This window comes from Phallusia mammillata, chromosome 8, assembly GCF_965637545.1.
Source record: "Phallusia mammillata chromosome 8, kaPhaMamm4.hap1.1, whole genome shotgun sequence".
In the NCBI taxonomy this organism is placed as follows: Eukaryota; Metazoa; Chordata; class Ascidiacea; order Phlebobranchia; family Ascidiidae; genus Phallusia; species Phallusia mammillata.
The window spans coordinates 12,906,745-12,932,457 of NC_137259.1; the positions used below are offsets into that span (position 1 = coordinate 12,906,745).

Here is a 25,713-nt window from a genome sequence, read left to right on the forward strand (position 1 = left end):
TGTTTCAGGACATAATTAAATTGTTAAAATGTTTACTGACTATACTTTGCATATTTTTCAACTGCACCTGGAAGGAACCTAAAACAGCAACATATTTATGTATTTTTCATGTTCAGGTAAGAGTTTGATAAAATTTGGCCTAAAATATATTGACCGATGTTTTATGTGTTCAATTTAAATTAGATCAATATCAACTTTTTTCTGTGTGCAAGTTATGACTTAAGTCCTATTAAATATAGGCTTCCTACAAAATCACACACAAAAAATCAACTTAAATATTGTGGCATATTAATTAAAAATTATATTGAAAAAAATGTTCTAAATCTAGATAAAATTCTTTACTATCCAAAACATGTCGGCAATAACAAATAAATTGTAGAAAATTGCAGGCAGGTGAACTAAAAAGATGTTTTTTCTTTGTTTTCTCGAATTTGGTTATTACTTACAAGCAGAAGAGTAATGGCATTGTTTTTGATTGAACTTCAGCGACATTGCAGATTTGCTTAAAGGGTGCAATGGGATTTTTTAGCAGAGGTAATTTTTTTGCAGTTGGCGGCTCATTGTCTGCCACCAGTTGAAACAAAGGAAACTTAGTTCATATTACGGTCATGAATGAATCTAAATTAAGGCTAAAGAATGGACAATGCCATCTCATATTTCCTAATGCTGCTAATTGTTCCACCACTCTGCCATGTCTCAAGTTAGAGACAGACCAAAGAAATATATAGTGCTTCAACTGCAAGGTTTCTAATTTTTAGATGCATGCTGTAGGAAATTAAAGTTTGCATTTGGCTAGAACACATTGCAAGATTTGTGTGTGTAATATATTCGAAAAAACATTTTGAAATGTTGCTTATTTTGTAGCAGTTTTGAATTAGATGCCAAAACTATTGGGTGCACTACATCAAACTGTAGTTGTTGTATTTGCAGTGCAGGACTAAAAGGTTGTTAAACATATTTAACAACTTTTTCCAACTAATACCTGAGTTTTCCATGCAGATAGTTTTCATCACCAAGTTTTGATAAGCCATTTAATATTGCAACTTTTTATCTGCAGTATGTCTGGGTTGTCAGGATTTCCTTTTCTGATTCTTGTTGTTGGATGTTTCTGTAAAACCATAAATATTGAATGTGAAATTACAAACCTAGGAGGAAAATGTGGAACAAATAAGTTGAAACTGGCTGATGAAGAATCTCCATATGCATGTAAAGCAGAAGGTACATTCACTATGTGTAAATTTGAAGCAATAGTTTATGGGATGATTTGAATAGGGTTCTAGTAAATAGGTATGAACAATATCAGTTGTAAAGCATATGTATACCAATTACATTCTGTACTTATTAACAAATGTAGGGCAGACATAATTTAAATTGTTGCCAAAACTATTTGTGTCTTCTGATTTTAGTTATTGCATTTTTTTGCCAGTGGTATGGGACTTAAAAAGTCCAAGTCCGAAAGCTGCTGCACCAGCTCCTGAGGAAATAAAAAGCCGCTACTATACTTTTAGTCAAAGTCAGATTAACACTTCGCTTGCTTTGGAGCTTAATTGGACGATGTCAGGTAATCATGTTACTTTCCTTATCTGTTATGCAATGTTGATTTATAAGAAGCAAAACAAATAAACATATTTTTACTCATGCAGAAGAGAAATTTGCGACATCGACTGACAAGTCATTTATTGTTTACCTGGCTAGAACAGGTGCTGAAGAGAAAACGATTTATGTCCAAGTGAATGATTCGTTTGTGCAAGACAGGAATAACTTCCAAAATCCTGAGGTGAGTGTTTTATTTTGGATTGTGTACATAAAAGTGTTACCAGTAAAACATAAGTACTGAGTCTTTCTATACATGCATATGTGTAAATAAGAAATATAAGTTTTGTTAGGCAAGTTTCAAAATAGAATTATTAACTTGTGATTCAAGGCCACATGCTTCACTCCTGTTTCACAATGTTTTGTCACCCTTAATAATAGCGATAGTTCAGTGCCTACCCTTAATTCATTAATTGTTTTTCTTACTGTCTTATAATTTTCCAATATGCAACTTGTTTCCGGTGCTTCAACTCCAGGGTAAATAATAAGCACATTAAACATGTACATTTTAAATATACTGTATTGTATTTTAGTTGAATTTTATCCTACATTACTGTGATGGAGAAGATGGTGCCTACATGGAACCTGGTTGTAGATACTATATGACTGTTATGACACTCCCAAATTATCTATTGTGGACAGATGTAATTAAACAAGACACAGTTGTTGAAATTCCTGGTGGGTAAAGACTTATCTTTGCTCTGTAATGTACATTTCTGTGAATAACGGTGTTCGAACTATTAACATTCAGTTTTTATCTGCTTGTTTATTGATTCCGATGGTTTTCATGGCACAGCTTTGCTAGATTTATTTGCAACCTATCAGATAATTGTGGGTGCTCTTTGCCAACAAAAAAGATTCGTACTCTTGTTGCTAATTTCTAAACTTTCTCTCTTTATGCAAGCACAAATTCCAAAAAAAGCTACACTGGTTTTTACCAGCTTTAGTTTTGTCTAGCTTTGGTTGCCTGGGTAGTTGGTTTGTACAAGGGCTGACCTATTTTAAGCTTTGGACCAGATTATGCCTGACAATTTCTTGCAGATTATACTGTTCTTAAAATCTTAAAAAAAGAAATTTAATAGTACATAACATGTTCTTAAAATCCACAGATTGCTATAGTGCAGAAATGGAGTTTGTTTGCAAAGGAATGGGAATGGGTAAGCGTATGTACCATTTAAAATTATGTTTTTGTGTTAACAATTAGCAAAAAAAATTGTGTAGGTTTAAAAAAAAAGTTAAAAAAATATCTATCCAAACAAGTAAAAATTACTGCAATTTTATTTTTGTTGTCATAACAGGAATTTTTATCCCTGAAATATATTTATTTTATCTCACATGAAACGTATTTTATTTTAGTTTGAATTTTAAAAATAATATGCATTTATTTTATTCCAGACTACTATACCTATCCACTTTATGGTGAAGAGTACAATTATAATGGAGAAATACTTGATAAAACAACCAACAGCACTCCAACAGCCAATGGTTTGATAGTGGGGATGTCTATTTTATCGGTTGTTATCATTGTAACTATTTTAACAGGTGCTTATTTTTGCTTTAAATTCCTAAAGAATAAAGTGCATATGTTTACCAATTATTATTCATAGGTTTCATTTGCATTAGAAAAAGAATTTGCATTGGGAAAGGACAAGAATCTGGTACGTTTGTTAAAACAAATGTGGTAATTTAGGAGGCAAGTTTTTTATTATGCTCATCTGACTGTGTGTTTTATGCAGGAAAGCAAACAATTTTACTTTTGATGAACCAAACACATGAAGACAAGTCATACCAAGATTCTGCAAATAACTTGGCTACGATTTTGCAAAAATCAAACAGAGTAAATGTTATTTTCAATATGTGGGACACCAGTTTATCAGTAGCTAATCCAACAGACTGGTTGGCAAACAAATTACAGTCATCTCACCAGGTGGTGTTTTTATGTACTCCAAGAGGGAACGATAATCTCACAAGGAACCAAAACAAAATTGAAACAATACAGGACTCTTTTATCATTGGTGTAAAACTTGCAAAGCAGATTTGTCTTAATTCCAATTGTGACAAAAAAATTACATGTGTGTATTTCAAACCACAAGATATAAACTGCATTCCCACATTTTACAATTTATCCAAAGTCAAAGTGTTTTGTTTGGCAAACAAGTTTAAAAAAATCTATTTGCATGTTACTGGTGATAATGCTGCTGACATTGACACTGACAATATGTTCGTCAATGCTTTTGAAAATCACTGTAAAAAAGATAATGATAGAATTAATTTGCTTTTGACTGTTTAAAACAGGGATCACCAAACTACGGCCCTTGTTGTTATTTTATCCGGCCCGCAAAAGTATTTTATCATGACATATATCTCAAAAAGCTTGAGTTAACCTTTTCCTATGAAACTATTCTCACAACAACATGTAATATCACTATCAGTATGTCATTTATTTTTACTATTGACAGTATAGCACTATCTGACACTAAATAAGATTATACCTTATGCTGGTGCCGTAAAAACGCTTTGAGGAGCACATTTTTGGAAAGACACAGCATTAGGGCTTGCAAGTTATATATGGCCCTTGCATTTCATTTTTAATGTCAACTGACTCAATGCAAAAAAGTTTGGTGACCCCTTGTTTAAAACATTTTTAGTGTTTTATGCAAAATGTTTTACTTGTGCTTTAATTAGTGCAATGTTTGTGTTACTGCCTGCCAAAACTTCTGTTGCTAAAAGTGAATAATATAGCCAATTTGTACTTTAAAATGGTACTGTGGATACGTGCTTAGTACTGTGTATTTTTGTTTATTGGTTAGCAATGTGTGTTTTTGAACCAGAGCAAATGCCAAGTGTTTGTAGTTTTGTCCTCAATATGGTCAGTAATTGCCAATTTTCTGTTACTGTATGCATTTTTTTGGTAGCTTGTTATAAGGAATCACTGTATTTTAATTGTATTTTGAATGTCAAGAGTGCTTCTCTGCTTCTGTTTTGTAGAAAACCTTATTCTTTGTCCATCTTTCCAGAACCAGCAATGACTTCGTTTTTGCAAGCAGTAGTTACAGGGTTTCTAATAACATTTTGTTTTAACTTTCTTGTTGTTGACACAAGAACTGGATGCAAAATGCATGTCAACGAAACATTGCTCAACAATAAAGAATACCTATGTGGATTTATAGGTAACATGTCTTAAGGAACTTTTAGTGACAATGTATTTATCTACTTTACTTGTTTAGATATTGATAAGATGCCTTGGTCAAGTGGCAATGAGTCGTCAGCACCACGTCCTTCATCTTTTCATGCTGAATATTACAACAGAACTGGGAGTCATAGAAAACCTAAGTTTGGGTTAAAGGTTACATGGACAATGGAAGGTGTGTTGTTGTCTGGACACTTCCTCATGTTTTTCTCCTGTTTTGCACCGTCTGCCTTGACAGCTTTGTAAAAAAGTAATTTTGCACCACTATTTTGATGGGTATCTTCATCATTGTAATTATGCTGCATGCTTTAATCATTTCGACAAAAACAGTTTACTGCAAAGTGGTGTGTATGTTTAAATAAACATTTAGATTATTAGTTTATACAGCTATAAGAAATTTTCTTTTTGTTTCAAAACCAAAACTTGCATTTTAGAACAAATCTTTCACAAGAGCACTGAACAAAAGTTTTTGCTAATAATTTGCCCATCAAAACATAATGAAAGAAAAATATTAGTAAATGTGTCCACAAATTCACATCACAACAAAACATTAAATGTAAGTTTGTTTAATTATTGTGTAAGTTATAAAAGATACTGCCTTCTAACACTACATTTTTAGCGCATGCTGATGTTCTCTGTTTCTTTACATCGTTTGAAAGGTATGCAAATTAAACCTGGAAACTATTTGATAAAAATTCATGCCTTACCGATGTACAACAAAGAAACTGATCCACAATGTGAAAAAGTTACTTTTTATATTCCAAGTAAGCACAAGCAAGATATGATCTATTTCTGAATTTAAATTGAGTAGAATATTTATTTGATAATGTCTGTTTCAGGACAAAAACGCAACAATTCAATGAAAGAAACAGGTAAGGCTATATGTGGATTAGTGGTCTCCTTTCAGGAAAGGGGCACATTTTTTCATTTTTACTGTTTCATGTTGATTTGTTTGTTAATTTTGGACAAGCAAAAATGATTGAAACTTTTTTTATTATTTCAAATACTACTCTCTAATGGGGATTTGTTTCTTCACTTTTGGTAAAACAAAAGATACAGTCAAATATTTTGAAAAGTTTGTATGTGATACATACTTATCTGAAATACTCTCCTTGTATATATTGACCCCAGCAGTTCACCCAAAGGCCACCAAAACAGTAAATTAAAAAACTGCTATCCTTTATGAAGTACATAACCCAGAAGTCTCATAGTTTGTAGGTTGGTCCATTGCAAAGCAGTTTGTAAATTTTAGCTTGATGTTCCTCTCTTTTACTTTTGTATCTCAAATATTTTTTGTATAATTACATAACCTTTTGGTCAGAAATGTAAAATCCAAATTTTAAACAGCTGTTAAAATAATTTTTCTTTTTCAAATGGACTTTTTTTCTTTTTCACTTTCTTACTCTTTAGAATAAGATCATATTTTTAGTGAGTTCTATTATGGCATGCCAAACATAAAACACTAAAAAGGTGCCAACAAAACCGTGATTAAAGAAGTTATTGTTAACTTGGTTAAGGCTTGGTGGGTGGTTATTTCAGCTCTATAACAACATACTGCAAAACTCAGTGAGAATTCTTGTTCATGTATGACATAACTGAATTTGTCTCCAAAAGGAAATACTAAGCATGGGAACACTATACACGGACTTGAAAAGTAGTTTAATCATAAACATTACTGCCAAGGTAGTGGTGTATATAGAATACATCGTGTAGACGTTTCGACAATCTCTGTTCACATTTACTGATGATGACAACAGAGATTGTTGAAACGTCTACACGATGTATTCTATATACACCACTACCTTGGCAGTAATGTTTATGATTAAAATACTAAGCATGTTTACAAAAATGTTTTTTCGCATTTTTTTAATAGATTGTTTACAATCCAAAACAATAGTTTGTTTACTAATACTATGTACTTGTTTTAGATCCTGGAGGAACAAAACGAGGTATGAAACTGAAAATAATATTAGGATATAGTTTTAACTATCATGAATCCTTAAAAAAAAAACCTAAGAGCTAACTGTCTTTGTTGTTTTTCAGTAACGCGCAAAGAAATGGCAAAACAAATCCGTAAGTTTTATACATTTATTGGGTACTCTTTTAAATTCATTGTATTTTTTACATTTTGTGTTTTAGAATCCTTAACAGAAGCAGTCACTGTTCTTATTTTTGCCTTGGTCATCCAACTTGCTGTCTTTCTAGTGTTAGGTAAATTATACCCATGATTTACTTCAAGCGTAAATTAAATCAAAGCAAGTTAATGAATAAAATATTTAAATTAAGTTGACATTATAACCATAGATGCTGAGTTTTACAAAAATATGGTGGCAGGCGTAACATTAAACTGAACTTATTGTGATGTCACTAAAGCCAGGCTAAGAGTCGCAATCACTGAGATAAGTGTTTATTACAACACACTAACCTTGTTTGCAATAATGGTCATTGATTTAATGCAAATATTTGTGTGTTTGGCATCACAAACAAGGCACTAGCCGAAGCAGGTTGAAATTTTAAGGCATGTTTTGTTGCAATATTGACAGTTTGTTTAAAGCAGGGGTCACCAACCCTATGCCCGTTGGATCATCTCCAGTCGCCCACGGACTGGTTCTAGAAATAGCCAGTTGCCCCTCTAGTTTACACAAAATGTTGCGCCTTATGAGGGATCTATTAAAAGTAATGCAAGAAGTGTTAATCTAACCATAGGCAATTATTACTTAACAAAGCATTGTGCTACAATCCTGACATTCGACTGTTATGTCATACGTGCGGAAATAAATGGCAGTTAGTGAACAAACTGGGACTTGGAACGCCGTACGCTAAAATGTTGTAGATCAGGGGTTTCCAACACATGTGGCGCTCCATGAGTTTTTGTTTGGCCCACAAAGCATTCAAAATTAAAAGTTGCGTTTGGCTAAGGGGCAAGTACATGATAGATGTCCAAGTCAAAGTGTGAGTTACTAAAACGAGTGCAAAGTTTGACAGCAGTGCTCTTTTGAAACGACACGAAATTAAGCATAATATGATGACAAAGCTGCGGCGGCTGTTTTTTTTACAAAACCTGAATTTTTTTAATTCAAGATATGCAATAAATTAGGGTACTGAGTTGTCGAAATAACGACAACCCAACGGGACTAACCCCTTCGCGACCTAGTGTAGGAATGTCCAGGACCACACAGCTTCATTTTTAGCAGGAATAGTAATAATGTTTTAAAATAAATTGGGCTCTGTTTTTGTTTGAATGAAAATCTTGACATGCAAATTCGAACAATAACAATTTCTATGAACACATTGCTTCAACATGATTTACCTATGTTTTGAACTGGTAGCCCTCCAGCTATTTGGTTATCTTAAGGTAGCCCTCGGGTTTCAAAAGGTTGGTGCCCCTGGTTTAAAGGAAAATATTTCTTGGTTTTCTCAAGAGTTAACAAATATTTTTGTTGAATTTGTGTTTGAATGGGACATAGCCAATTTTGGCTTAATTGTTTAGTTAATACAATTTTAATTTTTTTTGTATGTAGCTTACTATTGGAGGAAACTACCTTGCCAAGTGTCATTAGCAGGTAATATAACAATGTAGAATACATTAAAATGTGTTAAACAAAAGTACACAAAATATTGCATTGAAATTTATATTCGTTTAATACTTGTAGAATCACATGAAGACCAAGTGCTTATGCTAGTTAGCTCAACTGAAAACAGTGAAAGACAACTTCGGGACATTAACCACTTGGCAGATCATTTAAAAAACAAACTTAAAGATAAGTTTAATTACAATAAGTGGAGTGAAAATGAGCAATTTCCAGAAATATGGCTTGGAGAAAAAATAAAATCTTCTGGGGCCATTATTTTTGTTTGTTCTGAAGCTGGAAAACAAAGTTGGGAACAGAAAAATGAAACAGATTTGTATGTCAAAGGAATTAACACAATGTTGTATCTGGCATATAAACTTGTAAACAAGAAAATAATTCTTTTATGTTTCGAGGAGGAAGACAAAAAGTTTATTCTAAAATGTTTCGATACTCCATGGATGAAATTGTTTGTTCAACCAAACATGTTTGCTGTCAACTGTCATAAAAGTGCCCAAAATCAATTGTTAAAATTAGTTAAAACCCAAGTGTCATGGTGGAAACGCCTAAAACTGTATTTCATTAACAAAACTTTAAAGGCCAAGTAACTTCTTTCTGCAAACTCTTCGTTGCTATGAATTTTTAACATTGAAAAATATACTAAAATCGAACAGCAGATTATCAGCCCTAAATATCATAAAAATGACATTGTGTTCTTCTATTTTATTTTCGCAACAAAAATACTTTTTGTGACTTTGTTGATAATTTCTGAGTGAATGAGTGTTAACTTATGAATTTGGTAATGAGGAACTACTAACTCAATATAAAGTGTTAAAGTCACTGTGTAACACCTTTTGTTTGCATTCTGTACACAACACATTGACTTTTGTGTTATTTTATTCCATATGGCTCTACTCTGGGAACTAAAATATGCATTTTTGACCTCAACTTTACTGACGCTTTACAATCCATTAATTCATTACTTGTACTGCTGTGCTTGGGTTCTTCCACTGTTTTTTTCATCTCTTTCTGTTACTAATGTATCCGGACTGCCAAATGTGTTAGTACTGTGATAGTTTGTTGATCATGCACTGAATTTCCCAACACATTTGTAGTTACTGATACTGAGAAAAGTTGTGTGCTAAAAACCTTCCACCAAACATAAGACTGTCATGTGGTAATGCAGTTGCCCTTATCGCATTAGAATTTGTTTGACATTACAGGTGTTCGAAATGTACTTTTTACCAAATTCACTGTTTTTTCCATAAACTGTTGCTTGTCATAAAGGCATAATGCTTTCAAATTTCATGCCAAACTGTTGCTGAGCAAATTTGTCAAACAGTGTATATTATAGTATGTTGAGATAACTGTATTGTTGTGCTGCATACTATAATTTCTTTTCTTTTTAGATCATTTGTAGGGTGGTTAAACATGTAACAGTTAATGATTTAATGTTTAGTGACCACTTATCCCAATTCAACATGTGTTCATGACTGTATGTTCAGTCCTAGTGTCTCTTTTACACAAGGTTGTTGGTTCCATTCGGTTAACTCCATTTTGACCATTGGGTTTCCCTGAAAAAAAAATTGAGCAGCAATACTTCATAAACATGGAAACCTAAGTTTTATATTGCATGGAAGGAGAACTTCTCTCAGTAGTGCTTATAAGTACATTGGATTAAAACAACTTGAAAAAGTGTACAGTGTACCAAATTATGATTTGTAATTGTTCTGAAGCAAAAAGAAGCCAGCAGCATGTCACATGTACAAAATTATTTCTCACTGATACAAAGTTAAATAATTAGTTCCTAAAAATAAGAAATATGTTTTTGTAATTTGGTGAAAGAGTTCTGTAGAATGACATTGTAGGAATGTTATGGTATTTGCTGCTATCATTGCTGGTCAGGTTTGTTTTGGGCAAAAATTTAGATGTGTTTTGCAACTTTAAATGCCCACAAAGCTCAGATGGATGGGAACAACCATACAAATGTTGTGTGGAAGGTAACAGTATAGCAGACACCCCTTTTCATTTGTTTTAACTAAACATTCTGATAACTGTTAAACGTGTGGAAACAAATTGTTGTTGTCAAATTGCATATGTTACCAAGTAGATTTGACAAAACTCCTACTAAAACAAAATTAATTGCTTAAATTGTAAAAAAATAACAAAACCATGGGTTTTATAGCAGTGGGCATGAATAAACTTTTTTTTTTTAATATGATGATAAAATAGTGATAATTGTTTCATTCATTCGTATATATGTCTGCCATTTGCCAAATGTTTCTTTATTTAGAAACTGACTTTGACAAGTTATGGAGTGGCAAAGGTGAAAAAACTGCACCACCACCGAATGAACTTCTTGTAAATTGGTATCCACAAGACATGACACGGAGTATAACTTTTAATGTGACTTGGACAATGAATGGTTTGTTTACAAAAAGTGGTGTTAAGTAACCAAAATGGGTTTACAGTACTTAGGAAGTACAGTAATACAATTTGTTTAATTACTTGCTTGTTAGACAGAAGGGGAAGTATTTGGTGTCAAGTGAAACATGTTTTTGTTTGTAGAGAATGATTTCCTGACACAAACAAGCCATTCATTTATTCTTTGCCTGATAAGGGAGAGTGCATATGAGATATTGTATTTGGTGGATGTCACAGTTGCAAAGCCAAACTACCATGGATCATTTGACAAGGAAGTAAGAGAACAATCAATCTTTGTCTTTAAGAACCATTTTTTGATCAAAATCTTTTTTAATTTGGAGCATTGTGCACAACCTGTAACTGTTCCGTTCAGTATCAGGGTTTTTAATGCTTCATTAAAGTCAGTGTTTCTTAACCTTGTGGTCATAGAGACGCAACCCATCGAAGATGATTTCAACCTTCTTTCCCCTCGACTTTTGTTTAGCATAATAACTATAAAACAGCTTTGTGGCTTTTATGGTTTTGGTTTTAGGCTTTCTTGACACAAAAAAGCATGGAATAGTTAACAAGTTTATGGTGGCATGAGCCATAACCACAAATTTAGGGGTTTTTTGTACAGCAACAAGCTGAATGGTTATAGTGATATATCTTAGTAAATGTGATATGAACACATTCTGGAAGTAAAACTTTTTTTTGTGTTTGTAAAGGGCTCAGGTTATGTGTTTGAGAAAAATGTCTATCATTGTCTTAAACTGTGTTTGCTTACACATGATATTGAGGTATTTTTCAGATAACGTTTCAGTATCAGCATTGCCCCAATGAAGATGGTTACATATTACCTGGATATTCTTATCACTGGAACATAATGACACGCCCAATTTACCGTAGTGAAACTGAAATAATATCTGTTGAAAGTGAGGTTTACATAGATTGTAAGTTTTATCTTTCACACTGTTAAGCAAGTATTTCGTACATGTTATTGGTTGTTTTATTGTAGGTTGCTGCAATGAATCAGTTTCAGTAACTGCTGAGTGCCAAGGTTTGTTCTTTATGTTCAGGGTTTTGTGTTTATTTGTTTTGGACAAACTATTACTTATAACCAAGTATTGCTCATCCAGCAAAACACATTTTGTAGCTTTATAAGAATTTTGTCCTGCAAGATATGTCATTATCCTGATGAAGGCGTCTTGTAAAGGACGTTGAAACGTCGATTGTTTACAATAAAACTGCTGGATGAGCAATACTTGGTTATACATTATTGCTGGCAGCAATAGCCTATTTCAAACTATTCTTACTTGACTCTCGTAAGATTATTTTCCAAAAACATATACATTTTTTTTATAGACCTTATGGATGTAGATTGCAGCCGCTGCAGCAGTGATAAGTACTTTACTACTTATTACCAAGATTACTACCTACAGTGTAAGCAGTTGTTTTATATTTCTTTACCAAATGCTAAAACAAAAAGGGCAGAATTTTACAACAGCTTTGTTTTAGATGCAAAACTAAATGAAAATTGCTCATATTAATTTATTGTACTGACACAACCTTCAATTTTATTTTTTAATCATGACAAACAATTTCACCCTTTAAACCAGGGGTTCCCAACCTTATTTCGATCTCGTACCACTGGGACGCTCTGTGCTGCCACGCGTACCACTTCTTGCTGAACAACTAATTTGATCGAATCATATTTTATTCAGAATGAGAATATTGGCCTACTGAAATAACGCTAAAGCACCACAACCAAATTTAATGAGATTTTTGTTTACATCTGCACCAATTGGTCAACAAAACCAGATAAATAAATGAAAGTTGTGAATCCAGGTTTTTGTGAATATAACGGAAGCTACTCGCGTACCACCTGAAAAACCTTCGCGTACCACTAGTGGTACGCGTACCACAGGTTGGGAACCCCTGCTTTAAACAAAGAATAAATGAGTTTGTTTATTGTTTTCTTGATAAATTAAGTTATTCATTTCAGATTTCACTGAGGAGGATAATAATACTGGGGACCCACTAAAAACATCTTCACTTATTTTAAATGGAGTTTTTCTGATTGCTTTTGGTATGTCTGAAAACTTCGGTAAAATTCTAAACTGCTTTGTTTGACACATCCAATCTTTATATTTTTAGTTTTCTTTGTGGTGATAAAGGTAAAAAGCAGGAAAGCTGCAGGTGGGACAAAATTACTATTTATTTATGTTTTTTATATTATTATTTATTTATGTAAGCTTTATGTTTTTTAAGCACTCAACATTTGATGTTAAAACTTTATAGTTGGCTCCTTAATATGGGGCTCTTCTTAGAACACATCTTCGAGATCCAAAGCCTACTGATTACTGCAACCTAAAATTTATTAAATCATTGCTTAGTATAGTTCCAGTGGACCCTTTATCAATTCAACACACTTAAGTTACTGCTTAGGTCATAAAGATCACAAAAATAAATTCAAAAACTTGATGCCTTGTGTCAGTCATGAAATGTCCTCCTGTCTTGCATTTCTCAGTTCGGCTGTTTTTTTAAACATGCGACGCGATAATAGTTTGTTTAAAGAAACAGCAACCAAATTAAATTGTCAACAACATACAAGCATGGTGTTCTTAAACTAAAATGTACGGCAACTAGGAGTTGTGCACCCCTAAGTAAGAAGCTTGTCTCATCAAAAAGTACAAATGTATTATTATTTTTTGCAGTTTGGAACAGATTTGGTCCTGTACTGATACTCATTGATACATGTAATGCGGATTCCACATATCTTTACAGTTGTAACAGAATAATAAAATTGCTAAAGCTTACAGGGCGGATAGAGATTGAAAGCAACTTGTTTAAGCAGAACATTGCGGCAAAGTCAGCTTGGATTAACAAAATGTTTTCAAGTTGCAAGCATTTGATTTTGTTTTGTACACCAAGTAGTAGCAGCACTTTAAATCACAGTCATCTAAGAACAAACTCTCAAAACTTGTACTACATGGGCGTTGAGTTGATCAATCAAGAGTCTTTTTCATTTTTTGCCCAAAGCAAGCCTGTCACATTGGTTTATTTTAAAACAGACCACTATATACACATACCGAAGAATCTTAACATGTTTTCTAAATTCTTCAAATATAACAAATTTTCCTTGGGTAGTTTCAAAGGTGTATGCAAGTTTATGAAACATGTCACCGCATGTAACTCAGATGAAGCTCATTGTTTAACAGAGCAGTATTTTTCCGAACCGATATATCCACAGATAACAACTGTCTAAAATTGTTTTTGTAATCTGGACTTTGATTTTTGGACTTGAACATTCATTCCAGCAACTTTGTCTAGTTTTAATGTCACATTTAGCACAAAAATATTCCAAGTCTTGCGAGTTCGCATTTGTCTATGGCAATTTTTTTACATATTTTGTACCGCAAAGTTCTGCTGTGCTTTAGGTAGTTTAGTTTTGCTTACATATTGCAGTATGCCTGTAAGTTTGCATTTTATCATACCTCCATTTTTTATTCATTAGCTTTGTGAAATTTTTGCATCAAATTCTTGTTATATGTAGCAAATTTTACACTGTAGTTTTTAATCACCATTTTTTTCACACTATATTGCAATGTACTGATGTGTGGTAACTGATTTTTATAGTTGATGCAATAAATACTGTGATTCTTTTTCTAAACAACAGTTTAAAAATTGTTTCAAACTTCAACCATTTGTGGAGGCTAGTGGAGTAACTGTTGGACTTGTAAACCAATTTTACTTTTGGCATTCATTAAAAATCTGAACTATGATATTATAGGGTGAAACACAACCATGTACCATGGTATATTCTGATAGTTGACTTTTTTTCTATTTTTGGAAATATTTCAGAAGGCTAGCAGGGTAATATTCTCCAAACTAACAAAATACCAAACCACAATGAACAAAACTACAGTCTTGTACAATTTTGTCCTAGTAATGTGACCACCTAAAAAAAATTATAAAACAACCAGTAAAGGTCAGCAAGTTATTGACATTCCTAATCTGATCCAAGTGATCCACCACCTAACAAACCTTTGGTTGTACTTTCAAGACCAATTTGGCACACACTTTTATTTGTGGTGATTGGTAGCATGAAAGACATTTTTGACTGGGGCTATTAAGTCAAACTAATCCTGTCACATCTTTTCCCATGTCAATATATCTACCGCCAGTGCAAATTTTATTTCAATCAGTAAAGATAAAAAAAAAAAAAAAAAAAAGTGAAATCAAAATGTGTCCTCTTCATGAAGGCAGCACCTATGGAAAACTATTCGCAGTAAATCCAACCAAAGTTGTGAAAGATGCTTTATGTTGTCATATAAGTGCTTGTCATTTACTGCATTTGAATTCCTGAACATAACAGTCACTATACTTCAAAACAAAGAGGGAAAATCAGATGATCTTGTTATTGTGGTTGTTGCTGGACTGATCCAATCTTTGTCCAATTTCTTTGAAAGCAATTTCCATTTTTTACCTACTGGCTCAAACACTTCAATTGCCTTTCCAGCGTTGTTCTGTCCAACACTGTAACAGAAAACAATGTTATGAATACCGAAGCACCCAAACGATTGGTGAACAAATCTGCACAGACTACCAGGGAAATGAATTGATATAAATACAAGCTGCTCACAAAATAAATAACTTCCTGTTCTACAATTATCACATAAGTCCCTGTAAAGCTTAATTTGGTTATATTTACCACATTTTGTAGACTAAAACCAAGCATTTGTCAGGTGCATCTTATTTTAAGAAATAATATGAAAACATTGACATTTACTAAGGCATAAAACATAAAATTTTTTAAATAATTTTAATAATCAGGCTGAAACCACCTGTATTCAAATAGGTAGTGATCCTAAAAACATTTAGTTGTAACCAATTTTTAACATTTATACAGCCCCTGCAGAAAATATTGAAACACTGTTCTTTCTTATTACCCTCCAATAGCAAATATCTTTCCACCAGCAACACAAGCTCCAAATGCCTTTGAAGGTTTATTCATTCTTTCTTTTTCTTCTGTCCATTCATTTGTAGCAGGGTTGTAACATTCAACTGTATCAAGGGTCACAAACATCTTTTGTTGTCCACCTGAACCAAATTTGATTTTTTTCGTTTTTCTAGATTTAGTAATGTTTTTTCAGGTTTACCAGGTTTGCCACTTAAAAACGTTTGAGAACACAAACCTATTCTCAACACATGAAAATTCTGCTGTTAGCATTATTGACACAGTTACTCGAACCATTAGTAAAATTCAGTAATAAGCAAGGTAAAAAAATAAAGTTTTTTAGCATTTAGTTTTTAACATTTCAACGAAAATAAAAAATGTTGATTTCCAACTTTTTTGTATTTACTCAAATTACAATTTTCGTATTCTTTTTTTGCGACAATTTGTTTGCACAAATGTAACTGTATTTACCCAATGCATAAATGAATCCATTTAAACATACTGATCCCAGTAATCCTCTTTCAACATACATTGGTTGCAGAAATGAAGATTGTTTTGTTGTAACATCAAAATATTCCAGTTCTCTTAGTCTTATATCCTTATAAGTTACCCCACCCATGGTGTACAGGCGATCTTGTTGAAAAATATTCTATAATGTCAATTTTCGAACCAGCACACAGAAATCATGTGCTAAATAAATTCGTGATTACTTTGATATCCCGCTGCTGCATGATGTCCACGTGGGGTAAGTAGATTACCAACAATTTGCCATTCATCATTTTGTGGGTTGTAACATTGTATTACAGTGGACAGGTCAGAATCTTCATCCATTGAGTCTGTGATGCCACCAGGCAAATAACCCAACCCTGCATTACACCAAGTTATAGGTGCCTGATGATCATTTAAATGATTTTCCAGAAAGCACATGCGTTAATTACAAGTTGTGTTTATTTGCATATGGATTATGGATTGTAAGCCTTTCATTTGTTGTCAAAAACAAAAAAGGGGATAGTATCAAAAAGCTTATAACCAGATACATCTTTGAGGCTAACCTACTTTATTTGATAACCAAACCAGTAACATAAATGGCTCTTCAAAAAACATGGGCAAAAACTTAATTTATAAACCTAGTCTTAACCAGTATAAATAAAGTTGAACGTCAATAATTGTACCAAGTCTTGGTATCACATGAATGTATAGCCCCTTTGTTTATTTATCACTATACTTTATTTAAGAATTTTTGAATTTACATTGAAAAAAAAAACTTTGCTACAACCTTTAATAACCACAGCAGTTGAGCCTTGTATGGCCTGTAGCATATCTCCTTTTTTACCCCATGTTTGCATGTTGTCAGCAATGTTTAGGTATTCCACAGATTTTAATGGTTTTCCATTTACAATGCCACCGAATACAAAGATGGAATTACAGAGAAAGAAACACATACAACTCCATCGACCAGTGTATAAGTCCTTGCAAATAAATTACTTTGTTAACCCAACAGACACAAAACAGAATTTTGAGTAGTATGACCAACAAATCATTTAACTTTCTCACACTTTTTGGAAGTTTGTATGATGTATTTTAGTGTATTAAAATGTTTTTAAGGTTTAATTAATGCAAAAGTTAGCTTCCATGACAATTCAGCCAAAACTTAACTACAGCTATATTTCGAAAAATGCATACAAGAACAATACACCAAGTAAGCATAATGTTAGCTAACAAATTTATAGAGAACTAAAATCCCACCCACAAAAAAGTTAGTGTCAGATATAGCCTGAAAGTGTTAAAATTATTGCTTTTGAAGCATTATATAAATAGTTTGTTTCCGTGAAATACTTGCAGTCACTCACTGGTAAGCGGTGAAGAGTGTCGGTGAATGGATCATATTCAACCACATTGCGTGTAGTCGATCCCATTAGTCCACCCAAAAATACAATTGTTTCATGTGTTTTTCCTGACAAAAGGTAACATGACAGGAGTAACCAACATAAAAAATAGATAGATGCAAAGTGACCAAATAGGCAAATGTACTTGATGTCTATGGATACTAAAAAAATGTGCCAACAAAACAAAAGCCAAATAGATTTCTAACTTGACTTACTTAAATGAACAGTCTCTGGTGGTTGTATTGTAAACATGGGAACAGTGTCTGGCAAAACAAATGGATCGGAAAAGGTGTTTAAAGGTGTGACATTTTTCTTGTCCAAAACCATCTTGTGACTTTGAAAGTTCTTTATTAAATCTATTTTATTTGATAAAATTGTTTTTGAACCTCGCTTTTTCAATTCTTGAGTAAGCCATTCTGAAACTGCAATAAAACAATACTTTGAAATGTTTTTGGTAATGCAATAGTCAGTTAGAAAACATCTAACCACTGATCTATGCAGTGACCCTTTACTAACAATAGTTTATTTCAATTTTTGACCATTAGTTCTAAATAGCAGTAAACAAGAATCGTTTTGTCCGACCTTGACAAATGCCAGTTTTAGCTTCTAAGCATCGCCACATAACTCTCTCTAGGAATTTTAGAACATTCAAGTCTTTTGTCTGATTCAAGGTTTTTATCGTTTCTTTTATTTCCTTAAGCTTTTTTCTACATAGAGTTGGGTCCATTGGTGTTTTTACTGGCTCCTGGGATATGAGTTCATAGAGAAAAATACCAAAGCTACAAAAAGTAGTAAACAAACATTATTTTTTAAAATATAGAATCCCTGATTGCTGTGACATAGTGCTCTACAATTGCAGTTCTTCAAAACAGATAACAATCAACATACTTACTCAAAAACATCATTTTCTTTGGAGTGGGTATTGGTTTCAGAAAGTATGCTTTCATTTGACATCTTTTCTAAACCATTAAAATACAGCAACTGCACCTTTAAATCATCTGTTAATACTAAATTTTCAGCACAAATACTTCCATGGACAATTGCATAGTTATCATCAAAATGGTGAAGGTATCTTATTGCACTAGCCAGGTCATGAGCAAGTTGCAATTTAAGGTCCCACATAAGTGCACTTTTCTGCAAGAGATTGTGAAAACAAGCACCATTGGTAGCATCAACAATGATGCCAAAACCGTTTGTCCACAAAATGAATCCATGAATTGACAGGATATTCTTGTGATTGATGTTTTTCAATTGGTGAAAGGCTCTATTCACCCTAAAAATAACATTATTATTGTTAAAAAAGTAAAGTTTAGGGTGCAAACAAGACAATCATAGCAGATCGCAAAGACCTAACTAGACTAATAACAGGTAAATAATGGCTTTGTCTTGGTTCTGCAAATGGATTTTGACACATACACTGTTTTTGAATAAAACTGCCTTTAGACCACATTAAATAACAAAATGGCAAAGAAAGAAAGTACTAACAAAGCAAGCTTTAATTGTGAAAATGAGTCACATAACCCACCTTTCAACAAAATAAGGATCATCATTCTTTGGTGGCTTTTTACAAATGACTGCAACTTCTCCTAGTTTTTGATGCCAACATCTTCTAGTTGTTCCAAAGGGATGTGCTTTTTCCAATACACCTTTTTCATCACAACTTGTTCTCAGAGAGGCAGCATCAAACCACTCTAACATTTAACTATTATTTACAAACATATCTACAGAAACAAGCATATCTTCAGAAATGTGCCAGACACAGATTTGCGAAAAACATATTTAACAGTTGTATCAGGTAGCAAATTGATTCGACTACATTTGTGTTCCGTAAAAACATGAAAATCCTCATAAAAAGACACTCATTTGTGACAGTGTGCAATGGTAGAACCAACAATTAGGTAATAAAATAGCAATGCAGATTTGTGTAATACAAAGGCAAAGAGTGCATAATTTTGCAACATAAAAATAGCGATAAGGGTTGGTATAATAGAACAGCACAATATCACATCATTATTGCAATATGAATAAGGGTTTAGGTAATAGTCCAAACAAAACTATTAAATCATTGCATTAAGACAATATAAGGTTGAAACATGACAAAATCAAGTTTTTTGAAAGATAGGTTCTTTTTTGATCCACATAGAAAAGATTGTACAATTTAAATAGCAACCACACTGTGACGATACCAAGGCTTTTCCAATTGGGCAACTACCATCCACTTGTTAAGAGATTCATCAAAGCTCTCTATGGTTGTCATAGAGTCGCCGTAACTTCTCCTGAAAAGGTAGAATCTGATCAGGTCAATTTAAGTATCTTTACAGCTCAACAAATTTAGACTGGTTGTTAAGCTTCTGAAAAAGATTTTACAAAGTAGACGAACTGAATCTCAGATATGTTGATAAACTGTTCTATTTTAGGCAAAAACGTTTGCAGGCAATTTCCAAATGCAAATTTCACGAAGGTTTGAAAAAATCACTGACCCTCCAACAGCATACAGTTTACCATCAACAACACATGAACCAAGAGACACTCTGTTTTCCATCATGTTTGGAACTGTTGAATCCCATTCATTCTTTGCAACATTAAAGCGGCAAACCTTGCGCAGAAATGTCAAATCACCATCCAACCCACCTGTGTACAAATTTAATAAATAATGTCACACACTCTAAGCATAGTCTCATCATAATATTATGTAGCTGCAGCCAGTTCATTCATGATCCACCCCTTGTGCTCTATGATATTTTAACATTGTGCAGCTATTTCCAACTTGGTGATTTTTCAGTGCAGTTGTGTCGCTATGTGTTCTTTCACCAATCGAAATAAACTTAACTCAACTCAATTTAAACTAAGGCCTCTAGACCAGGATATCCAAACTCGGGACAAATTTTACTTTAAGATGCCAGCAATGTTTGCAAAGTTAAGTTACGGTCTTCAAAACATAATCATTTGTGCATTGTAGTGTTATAACATGTCTATTAGACATGACACACAATTAAACACACATGACTACTTGCATCACAAAGTAGAACGTGTAATTTAGTCGCTCACCCATTTGGTAGATCCATCCGTTTAGATATGATGCAGCATGGTGGGAGTTTATACAAGGCATATCTGACAAATATGTTGATTGACATGTTGTGGGATCAAAGCACTCAGCTGATTGAAGTCGATTCGACCCATCATAACCACCAAAAATGTACAGCTTTCCTACATAAAACTGAATTGTAAGTCTCTTTGAGTTTCTAATGTGCTTCTGAAAATTTTATAATCATCACCACATTTTACCTAAAAACGGAATTTCTGCCCCTAAACTTTGCCTTCGAACATGACCTGATATGTTATATAGCCAAGTTTCTATAGTCAACATTATTTTACAAACCTAACATAAGCTTGTAGTACTGCCCAGATTGAGGAGCCCCAGTACGGACATAAAAAATGGTGACAATCTTGCTAGTGCCAAGCTTGCTTGTCGCAATGTTTGACAATTTTTACATTAGATTTGTACCCCTGGTTGAATTAAACAATCATTTTGTAGAACTTGGTGAATGCTTGCAAATGCCAAATATGTTTACCGTTGCAGGCTACAAGTGAATGACCCTCTCTGGCAGTTTTCATATTCCCAACAATTGTCCATTCATCATCTGCTAATTTGTAACATTCAATTGATGAAAGGCAAATCTTCATTTCATTCCAACCACCACTTACATACACATATTCTTGAAAAACAGCATTTTTTAAATTTCACATTGTTAACTTATTGTTCAAACACAATTACAAACAAAAATCTCCAAGTCACCTCCCAAAGTCGTCGCACAGGCATGATATCTATTTTCATTCATTGGAGATTTGTGTATCCACTCCGTTGGTTTTTGCAGGTCAAGGCATTCTACAGCATTGGTTGGCATGTCTTCCTCCAATTTTCCACCAATGGCAAGCAGCTTTTCACTGACAGAAGCAGCTGAGAGGTGCCACCTCCCAATGTTGAGTCTCTGCAAAATTTGAAAGAGGTTACATCAGAATGACATAACCTGCCACTTTACAGAAAATGGTGTTTGAATTTTTAAGTCACTGTTTAGGTTTATGGCCTGGTTTTTGGCACCTCCCTGTGTCATAGATGTGTAAGTTGTAACATTAGATGTCATAGACTTGTAACCTGTCATTTACATACAACATTATAATATGACGCCAATGGTAATTACTGGAAGTGATGTAAAGGTATTCGTGACTGGAGAGTATTGCAAGACATCAGTTTGAGTTGACCAGCCACCCAAGGCAATAAAGCAAGTTGGATCTAAAACAGAAAAAAACATGTTTTTTTAATTCTGTATCATTCCCTTGTAAAATACAATGTAATCATATACACCTAATAATGGTTTTTAAAGAACAACAAAAAGTTAATTGATGGAACTTAAATTTTTTTTTTGCTTACATTAGTAAGTGTTGGGTTTAGAGTTTTTTTATTGAATACTGAAAAGCTTATTATTTGTTACAAACAGTTGCAATGCTTCAATGGTGAAAAAAAAATATAAACCAAAGTTAGCATAATCAATTCTTAGTGTTAAAAAGCAAAACACAACAGAAAAGCATAAACATATTTTCGGAAAACTTTTTTTAGCATGTTATGTTGGGCCACCTTTTTGATCAATGTGCTCTCCGGTGGAAATAAATGGACCAGGATTCTCCACTTTCTCAAATGGGTTTGCAAATTGAGACAAAGAAACCTGTGTTTCCAAGGGATTTCTTGGTTTCGGTGAAATCATTTTCTGGCTGATGTTAAAAGCTTCTGTCATCAACTGTTGGCTGTCCATTTTTTCCAAACATAGCAACAACTCATCTCGAACTGAGCAACCAAAGTAGTATAAGACAAATTAGTATTGAAATAAATAATATTATTGTTATGATGCTATTTAATGGGCATATAAATATACCGTTGTCCATTGGAGGACGATCTTCTGGTTTTTGAGACCAACACAGGTTCATGAGTTTTTCCATTAGCTCAAGAGTTTGCAAATCTGCTTGCTTGCTGACTGTGTTCTTAATTTTCTCCACCTCTTGAACATTTGGTCTTTGTTTCTGACTCAAGATAAGGGCAATCAACACATCCATGTTGACTGCAACCCCATGAAAAATAGACTTTCTGGTGATCATTTCAAATATGATCATTCCAAAGCTGAAACAAAAAAGGTTAGTAGATTTAAAGATCTATCACATGCCCTCTTTTTTAGTAATATGTCCTCTTTTACACCTGTCCTTCAGGACATTAAAGACAGCCAAATGTCCTAATGTTCTTTGTAAAATTTTATTTAATAATCATATCAAAACAGTTAAAATGGAAAAAAAATGTCACCTTATACGTAAGGGCTAGTGATGGGACGGGTACCCGGTACTTGGTATCGATGGTATCGAACGATTTTCAGTGGTATCGATACTCGTACTCGGTATCGAAAAATTTTGTCTCAGTTTTCGATACCAACGTGCAAGTACCGAAGGCCGGTTTACACCATGCCAATATTTTCTTCAGACAACACAAAATCGGTAAAAAGTTCTGCCGGGTTACGTATATTTTTTCTCTATCGTATGGAGATTAAAATTTTCTGCAGGTTTGTGTGTATGCCTGTACCTCGACTATTGCAGATAAATTAGCCTGCGATATACAACAAAGTACAACACTGTACTTAGGTACTCGGTAATCGGACTCAGTATCGAAGGTATATACATGTGGTACTCGTACTCGGTATCAGTACTCGCTTCAAAACCTGGTATCGTCCCATCACTAATAAGGGCATATATGTGCGTATTTGGAGACCCCAAACAAACATGCTTATTTTTTCTTTAGTGCCCAAAATAATGTTTATAATCTTGAACAGCAATATATTTTCAGGAGGTTTGGAATTAGTACAATGCCAAAGTTTTTAGGTTTCACATCTGTGCTCGGTTCCGTAAGCAACAATACTATTGTCATCAGTCCCTAATATGCAGCACAACACAATATCAAAAAGTTTACCTGTAAACATCCATTTTTACTGTTCTTTTGCTTTGTGGATCTTTGAGAAACTCAGGTGCAGAATATAGCCTTGTGTGCTGTGTTGTGCTTTGTACACTAATAGATGGCAATCGTGAGGCCCCAGTAATCTGCACTAGATTTACAGACCCAAAATCCGCCAGTTTCACTTGAAGCTCCAAGGTCAAAAGAATATTTTCAGGTTTTAGGTCACCATGAACAAATGCATAATTTTTGTCGTAAAAGTGCAAGTAGCACAGGGCATCACCAAGCTGTTTTAACATTCGGACACGTAAACCCCATGGAATCTCTGGTATGGCAACATTTTTTTGCAAGATATCGCATAGACTTCCTCCTTCAATAAAATCCATAAGAACACCAAAGCAATTTGACCACTTGGTGATGCCATGGACTCGAAGTATGTTTTTATGTTTGATTTGTGACAAAATTTTTGCTTCTCTTGATTGACTAAAAATGAACAGTTACATTTAGATGTAAAAAAAGAGTTTAATTTGTTAACTTCACCATGTCAAGTATTTGCATCAATTTAAATAAAGTATCAATTTTTAACTCCAAACAATGGTTCATTCGCAACCAATAACATTTTACAAACTTCAAATACATAACATCCAGCTCACTAGCGTATTTAGGGGGGGGGGGGGACAAGGTGCACAATATGTTTCACAATATGATTAAGAGGCAACCACTGTTAGAAACAACTGTGCCGAGTGTTAAAAAGTGTTACATGAACACGATTGAATCGTGACTATAACGTTCGTTACTTACAGCCCCCCCCCCCCCCCCCCCCCCCCCCTAAAAACGATCCTAGATACGCCACTGATCCAGCTATTAAAAAAATGGTCAAAACATCACCACACATCAAAGTGAAAATATTTTTCAAGTACATAATGTTTTTATGATATGTTAGCAATTGCCACAATAGTGCCTAAAAACAAAACCTACCCTTCAATATCTTTTTCAATTTTTTCAGTTGATCCAGTCGTGCTAAAGCATTTTACGGCAACCTCTCCCAACTTTTTGTGCCGGCATTTCCGCACAGCCGCAAAACCACCATGACCAACCAGATCAGATGCATTCCAGCTGGTTTTTAAACTTTTCGCATCATATTCTTGAAGGGTCATTCCAATAAACTAAAAACCTTTAAAAAATGGAGCATGATATGACATCATTATATGTTGTTTTTTTAATATCGGCAGTTTTCTTAACAGTAGCAACAAAATGCAAACCTGTCTTGCAATGGATAATTAAGCATGTGTTTTGTAAATATTTTGGCTAGTGTTTTTTTTAATTTTTGTGGTTCAATTTTTTTGGCAAACATATTGCTGATTTGATTTTTGAGATATGGCATGTTAAACACATTTCAAAAGGAGCTCTGCGTTTCTATCATTTATTCAACATGAAGCAATTCGTTTTGATTAGCAAGTTGCCAATTTCAAACATGCAAAGTTAAAATTTTGTTGTACTGCTCAGAAAACTATAAAATAAACGCACAAAAATACATATCTACGAAAAGCAACATACAGTGCATTAAAAAAGCTTACCAAATACTTTGCCTTGTCAGTTCAGAACGGCTGGACAACATAATTTGCGGAACAGAAACTGAATTTGCGTTGTTTATGTTTTGGTGAAGTCGCATGTGCGCTATGCATGACCAGTGTAGCGTGACATTATTACGCAAATTAGGTATGGTTTATTGATTACGTAGGGAACACACCCAGGTACTATTTTAGGATCAAATTATATATTTTCTCACAAAAGTAATGGACGAAAATATTAGTGTTATTTGTTGTATGCAGAAATCACATATGTTTTGTCTGACATTGACTCCCTATTGTCTTTAGAATTAATTTAATCCATTCTATTTATAGAAACATGTCAGTATTCCGGCATAGGTCCTGCTTGTCCGTTTTAACGTTGAGATATTTGACAAAAAAAACATTTTTTGAAGTAACGCATTTTTGAAGTTCAAAAACCTCTGTTGTTCATTTCTATTTTAACAAAGCATTCTTGTGCACTGAACGATCAATACGCAATTACTTTGCTGATTGAAAACGAACGTTGCTATCAATCTGTCTCATTTACAGCTAATA

At 33.6% G+C, this 25,713-nt stretch overlaps 5 protein-coding genes across 10 annotated transcripts; 3 read left to right on the forward strand and 2 right to left on the reverse strand.

The window, feature by feature from the left end:
* LOC145205707 (uncharacterized) lies at positions 1–4,612 on the forward strand. Of its 2 annotated transcripts, XM_080078455.1 has the most exons (10): positions 1–116; positions 453–534; positions 1,058–1,218; positions 1,427–1,561; positions 1,644–1,777; positions 2,127–2,271; positions 2,703–2,750; positions 2,989–3,135; positions 3,201–3,251; positions 3,330–4,612. In XM_080078455.1, the coding sequence occupies exons 3-10, from the start codon at positions 1,059–1,061 to the stop codon at positions 3,881–3,883; spliced, it is 1,374 nt and encodes a 457-aa protein (XP_079934581.1). In that variant the 5' UTR covers positions 1–116; positions 453–534; position 1,058; the 3' UTR covers positions 3,884–4,612. The 2 variants fall into 2 exon arrangements, with proteins under 2 accessions (XP_079934581.1, XP_079934580.1); XM_080078454.1 differs by lacking the exon at positions 453–534.
* On the forward strand, positions 4,406–9,762 carry LOC145205704 (uncharacterized). Its single transcript, XM_080078450.1, has 10 exons — positions 4,406–4,763; positions 4,821–4,958; positions 5,218–5,339; positions 5,403–5,547; positions 5,623–5,655; positions 6,712–6,732; positions 6,827–6,856; positions 6,923–6,994; positions 8,305–8,346; positions 8,437–9,762. Exons 1-10 carry the CDS (start codon positions 4,406–4,408, stop codon positions 8,958–8,960), a joined length of 1,485 nt encoding a protein of 494 aa, XP_079934576.1. The 3' UTR covers positions 8,961–9,762.
* A 59-nt stretch (positions 9,763–9,821) lies between these two features.
* LOC145205712 (uncharacterized) lies at positions 9,822–14,540 on the forward strand. 3 transcript variants are annotated; one of them, XM_080078461.1, is made up of 10 exons: positions 9,822–10,352; positions 10,646–10,777; positions 10,921–11,051; positions 11,567–11,708; positions 11,774–11,815; positions 12,121–12,198; positions 12,761–12,844; positions 12,913–12,954; positions 13,473–13,514; positions 13,578–14,540. In XM_080078461.1, the coding sequence occupies exons 1-10, from the start codon at positions 10,223–10,225 to the stop codon at positions 14,021–14,023; spliced, it is 1,269 nt and encodes a 422-aa protein (XP_079934587.1). In that variant the 5' UTR covers positions 9,822–10,222; the 3' UTR covers positions 14,024–14,540. The 3 variants fall into 3 exon arrangements, with proteins under 3 accessions (XP_079934587.1, XP_079934586.1, XP_079934588.1); XM_080078460.1 differs by having other exon boundaries at positions 13,473–14,540; XM_080078462.1 differs by lacking the exon at positions 13,578–14,540 and having other exon boundaries at positions 13,027–13,574.
* Positions 14,541–14,931: 391 nt separating this feature from the next.
* On the reverse strand, positions 14,932–19,307 carry LOC145205702 (uncharacterized). Its single transcript, XM_080078447.1, has 10 exons — positions 19,127–19,307; positions 18,494–18,874; positions 18,184–18,380; positions 17,817–18,023; positions 17,566–17,669; positions 16,992–17,184; positions 16,426–16,581; positions 16,187–16,348; positions 15,708–15,858; positions 14,932–15,294 (listed from the first exon to the last, which is right to left on the reverse strand). Exons 1-10 carry the CDS (start codon positions 19,297–19,299, stop codon positions 15,144–15,146), a joined length of 1,875 nt encoding a protein of 624 aa, XP_079934573.1. The 5' UTR covers positions 19,300–19,307; the 3' UTR covers positions 14,932–15,143.
* A 14-nt stretch (positions 19,308–19,321) lies between these two features.
* On the reverse strand, positions 19,322–25,284 carry LOC145205701 (uncharacterized). Of its 3 annotated transcripts, none has more exons than XM_080078446.1 (11): positions 25,165–25,284; positions 24,566–24,761; positions 23,606–24,070; positions 22,530–22,771; positions 22,235–22,441; positions 21,801–21,892; positions 21,398–21,590; positions 21,174–21,242; positions 20,650–20,808; positions 20,082–20,232; positions 19,322–19,877 (listed from the first exon to the last, which is right to left on the reverse strand). In XM_080078446.1, exons 2-11 carry the CDS (start codon positions 24,742–24,744, stop codon positions 19,760–19,762), a joined length of 1,875 nt encoding a protein of 624 aa, XP_079934572.1. In that variant the 5' UTR covers positions 24,745–24,761; positions 25,165–25,284; the 3' UTR covers positions 19,322–19,759. The 3 variants fall into 3 exon arrangements, with proteins under 3 accessions (XP_079934572.1, XP_079934571.1, XP_079934570.1); XM_080078445.1 differs by having other exon boundaries at positions 21,174–21,245; XM_080078444.1 differs by having other exon boundaries at positions 21,174–21,317; positions 25,165–25,283.
* Positions 25,285–25,713: the final 429 nt, after the last annotated feature.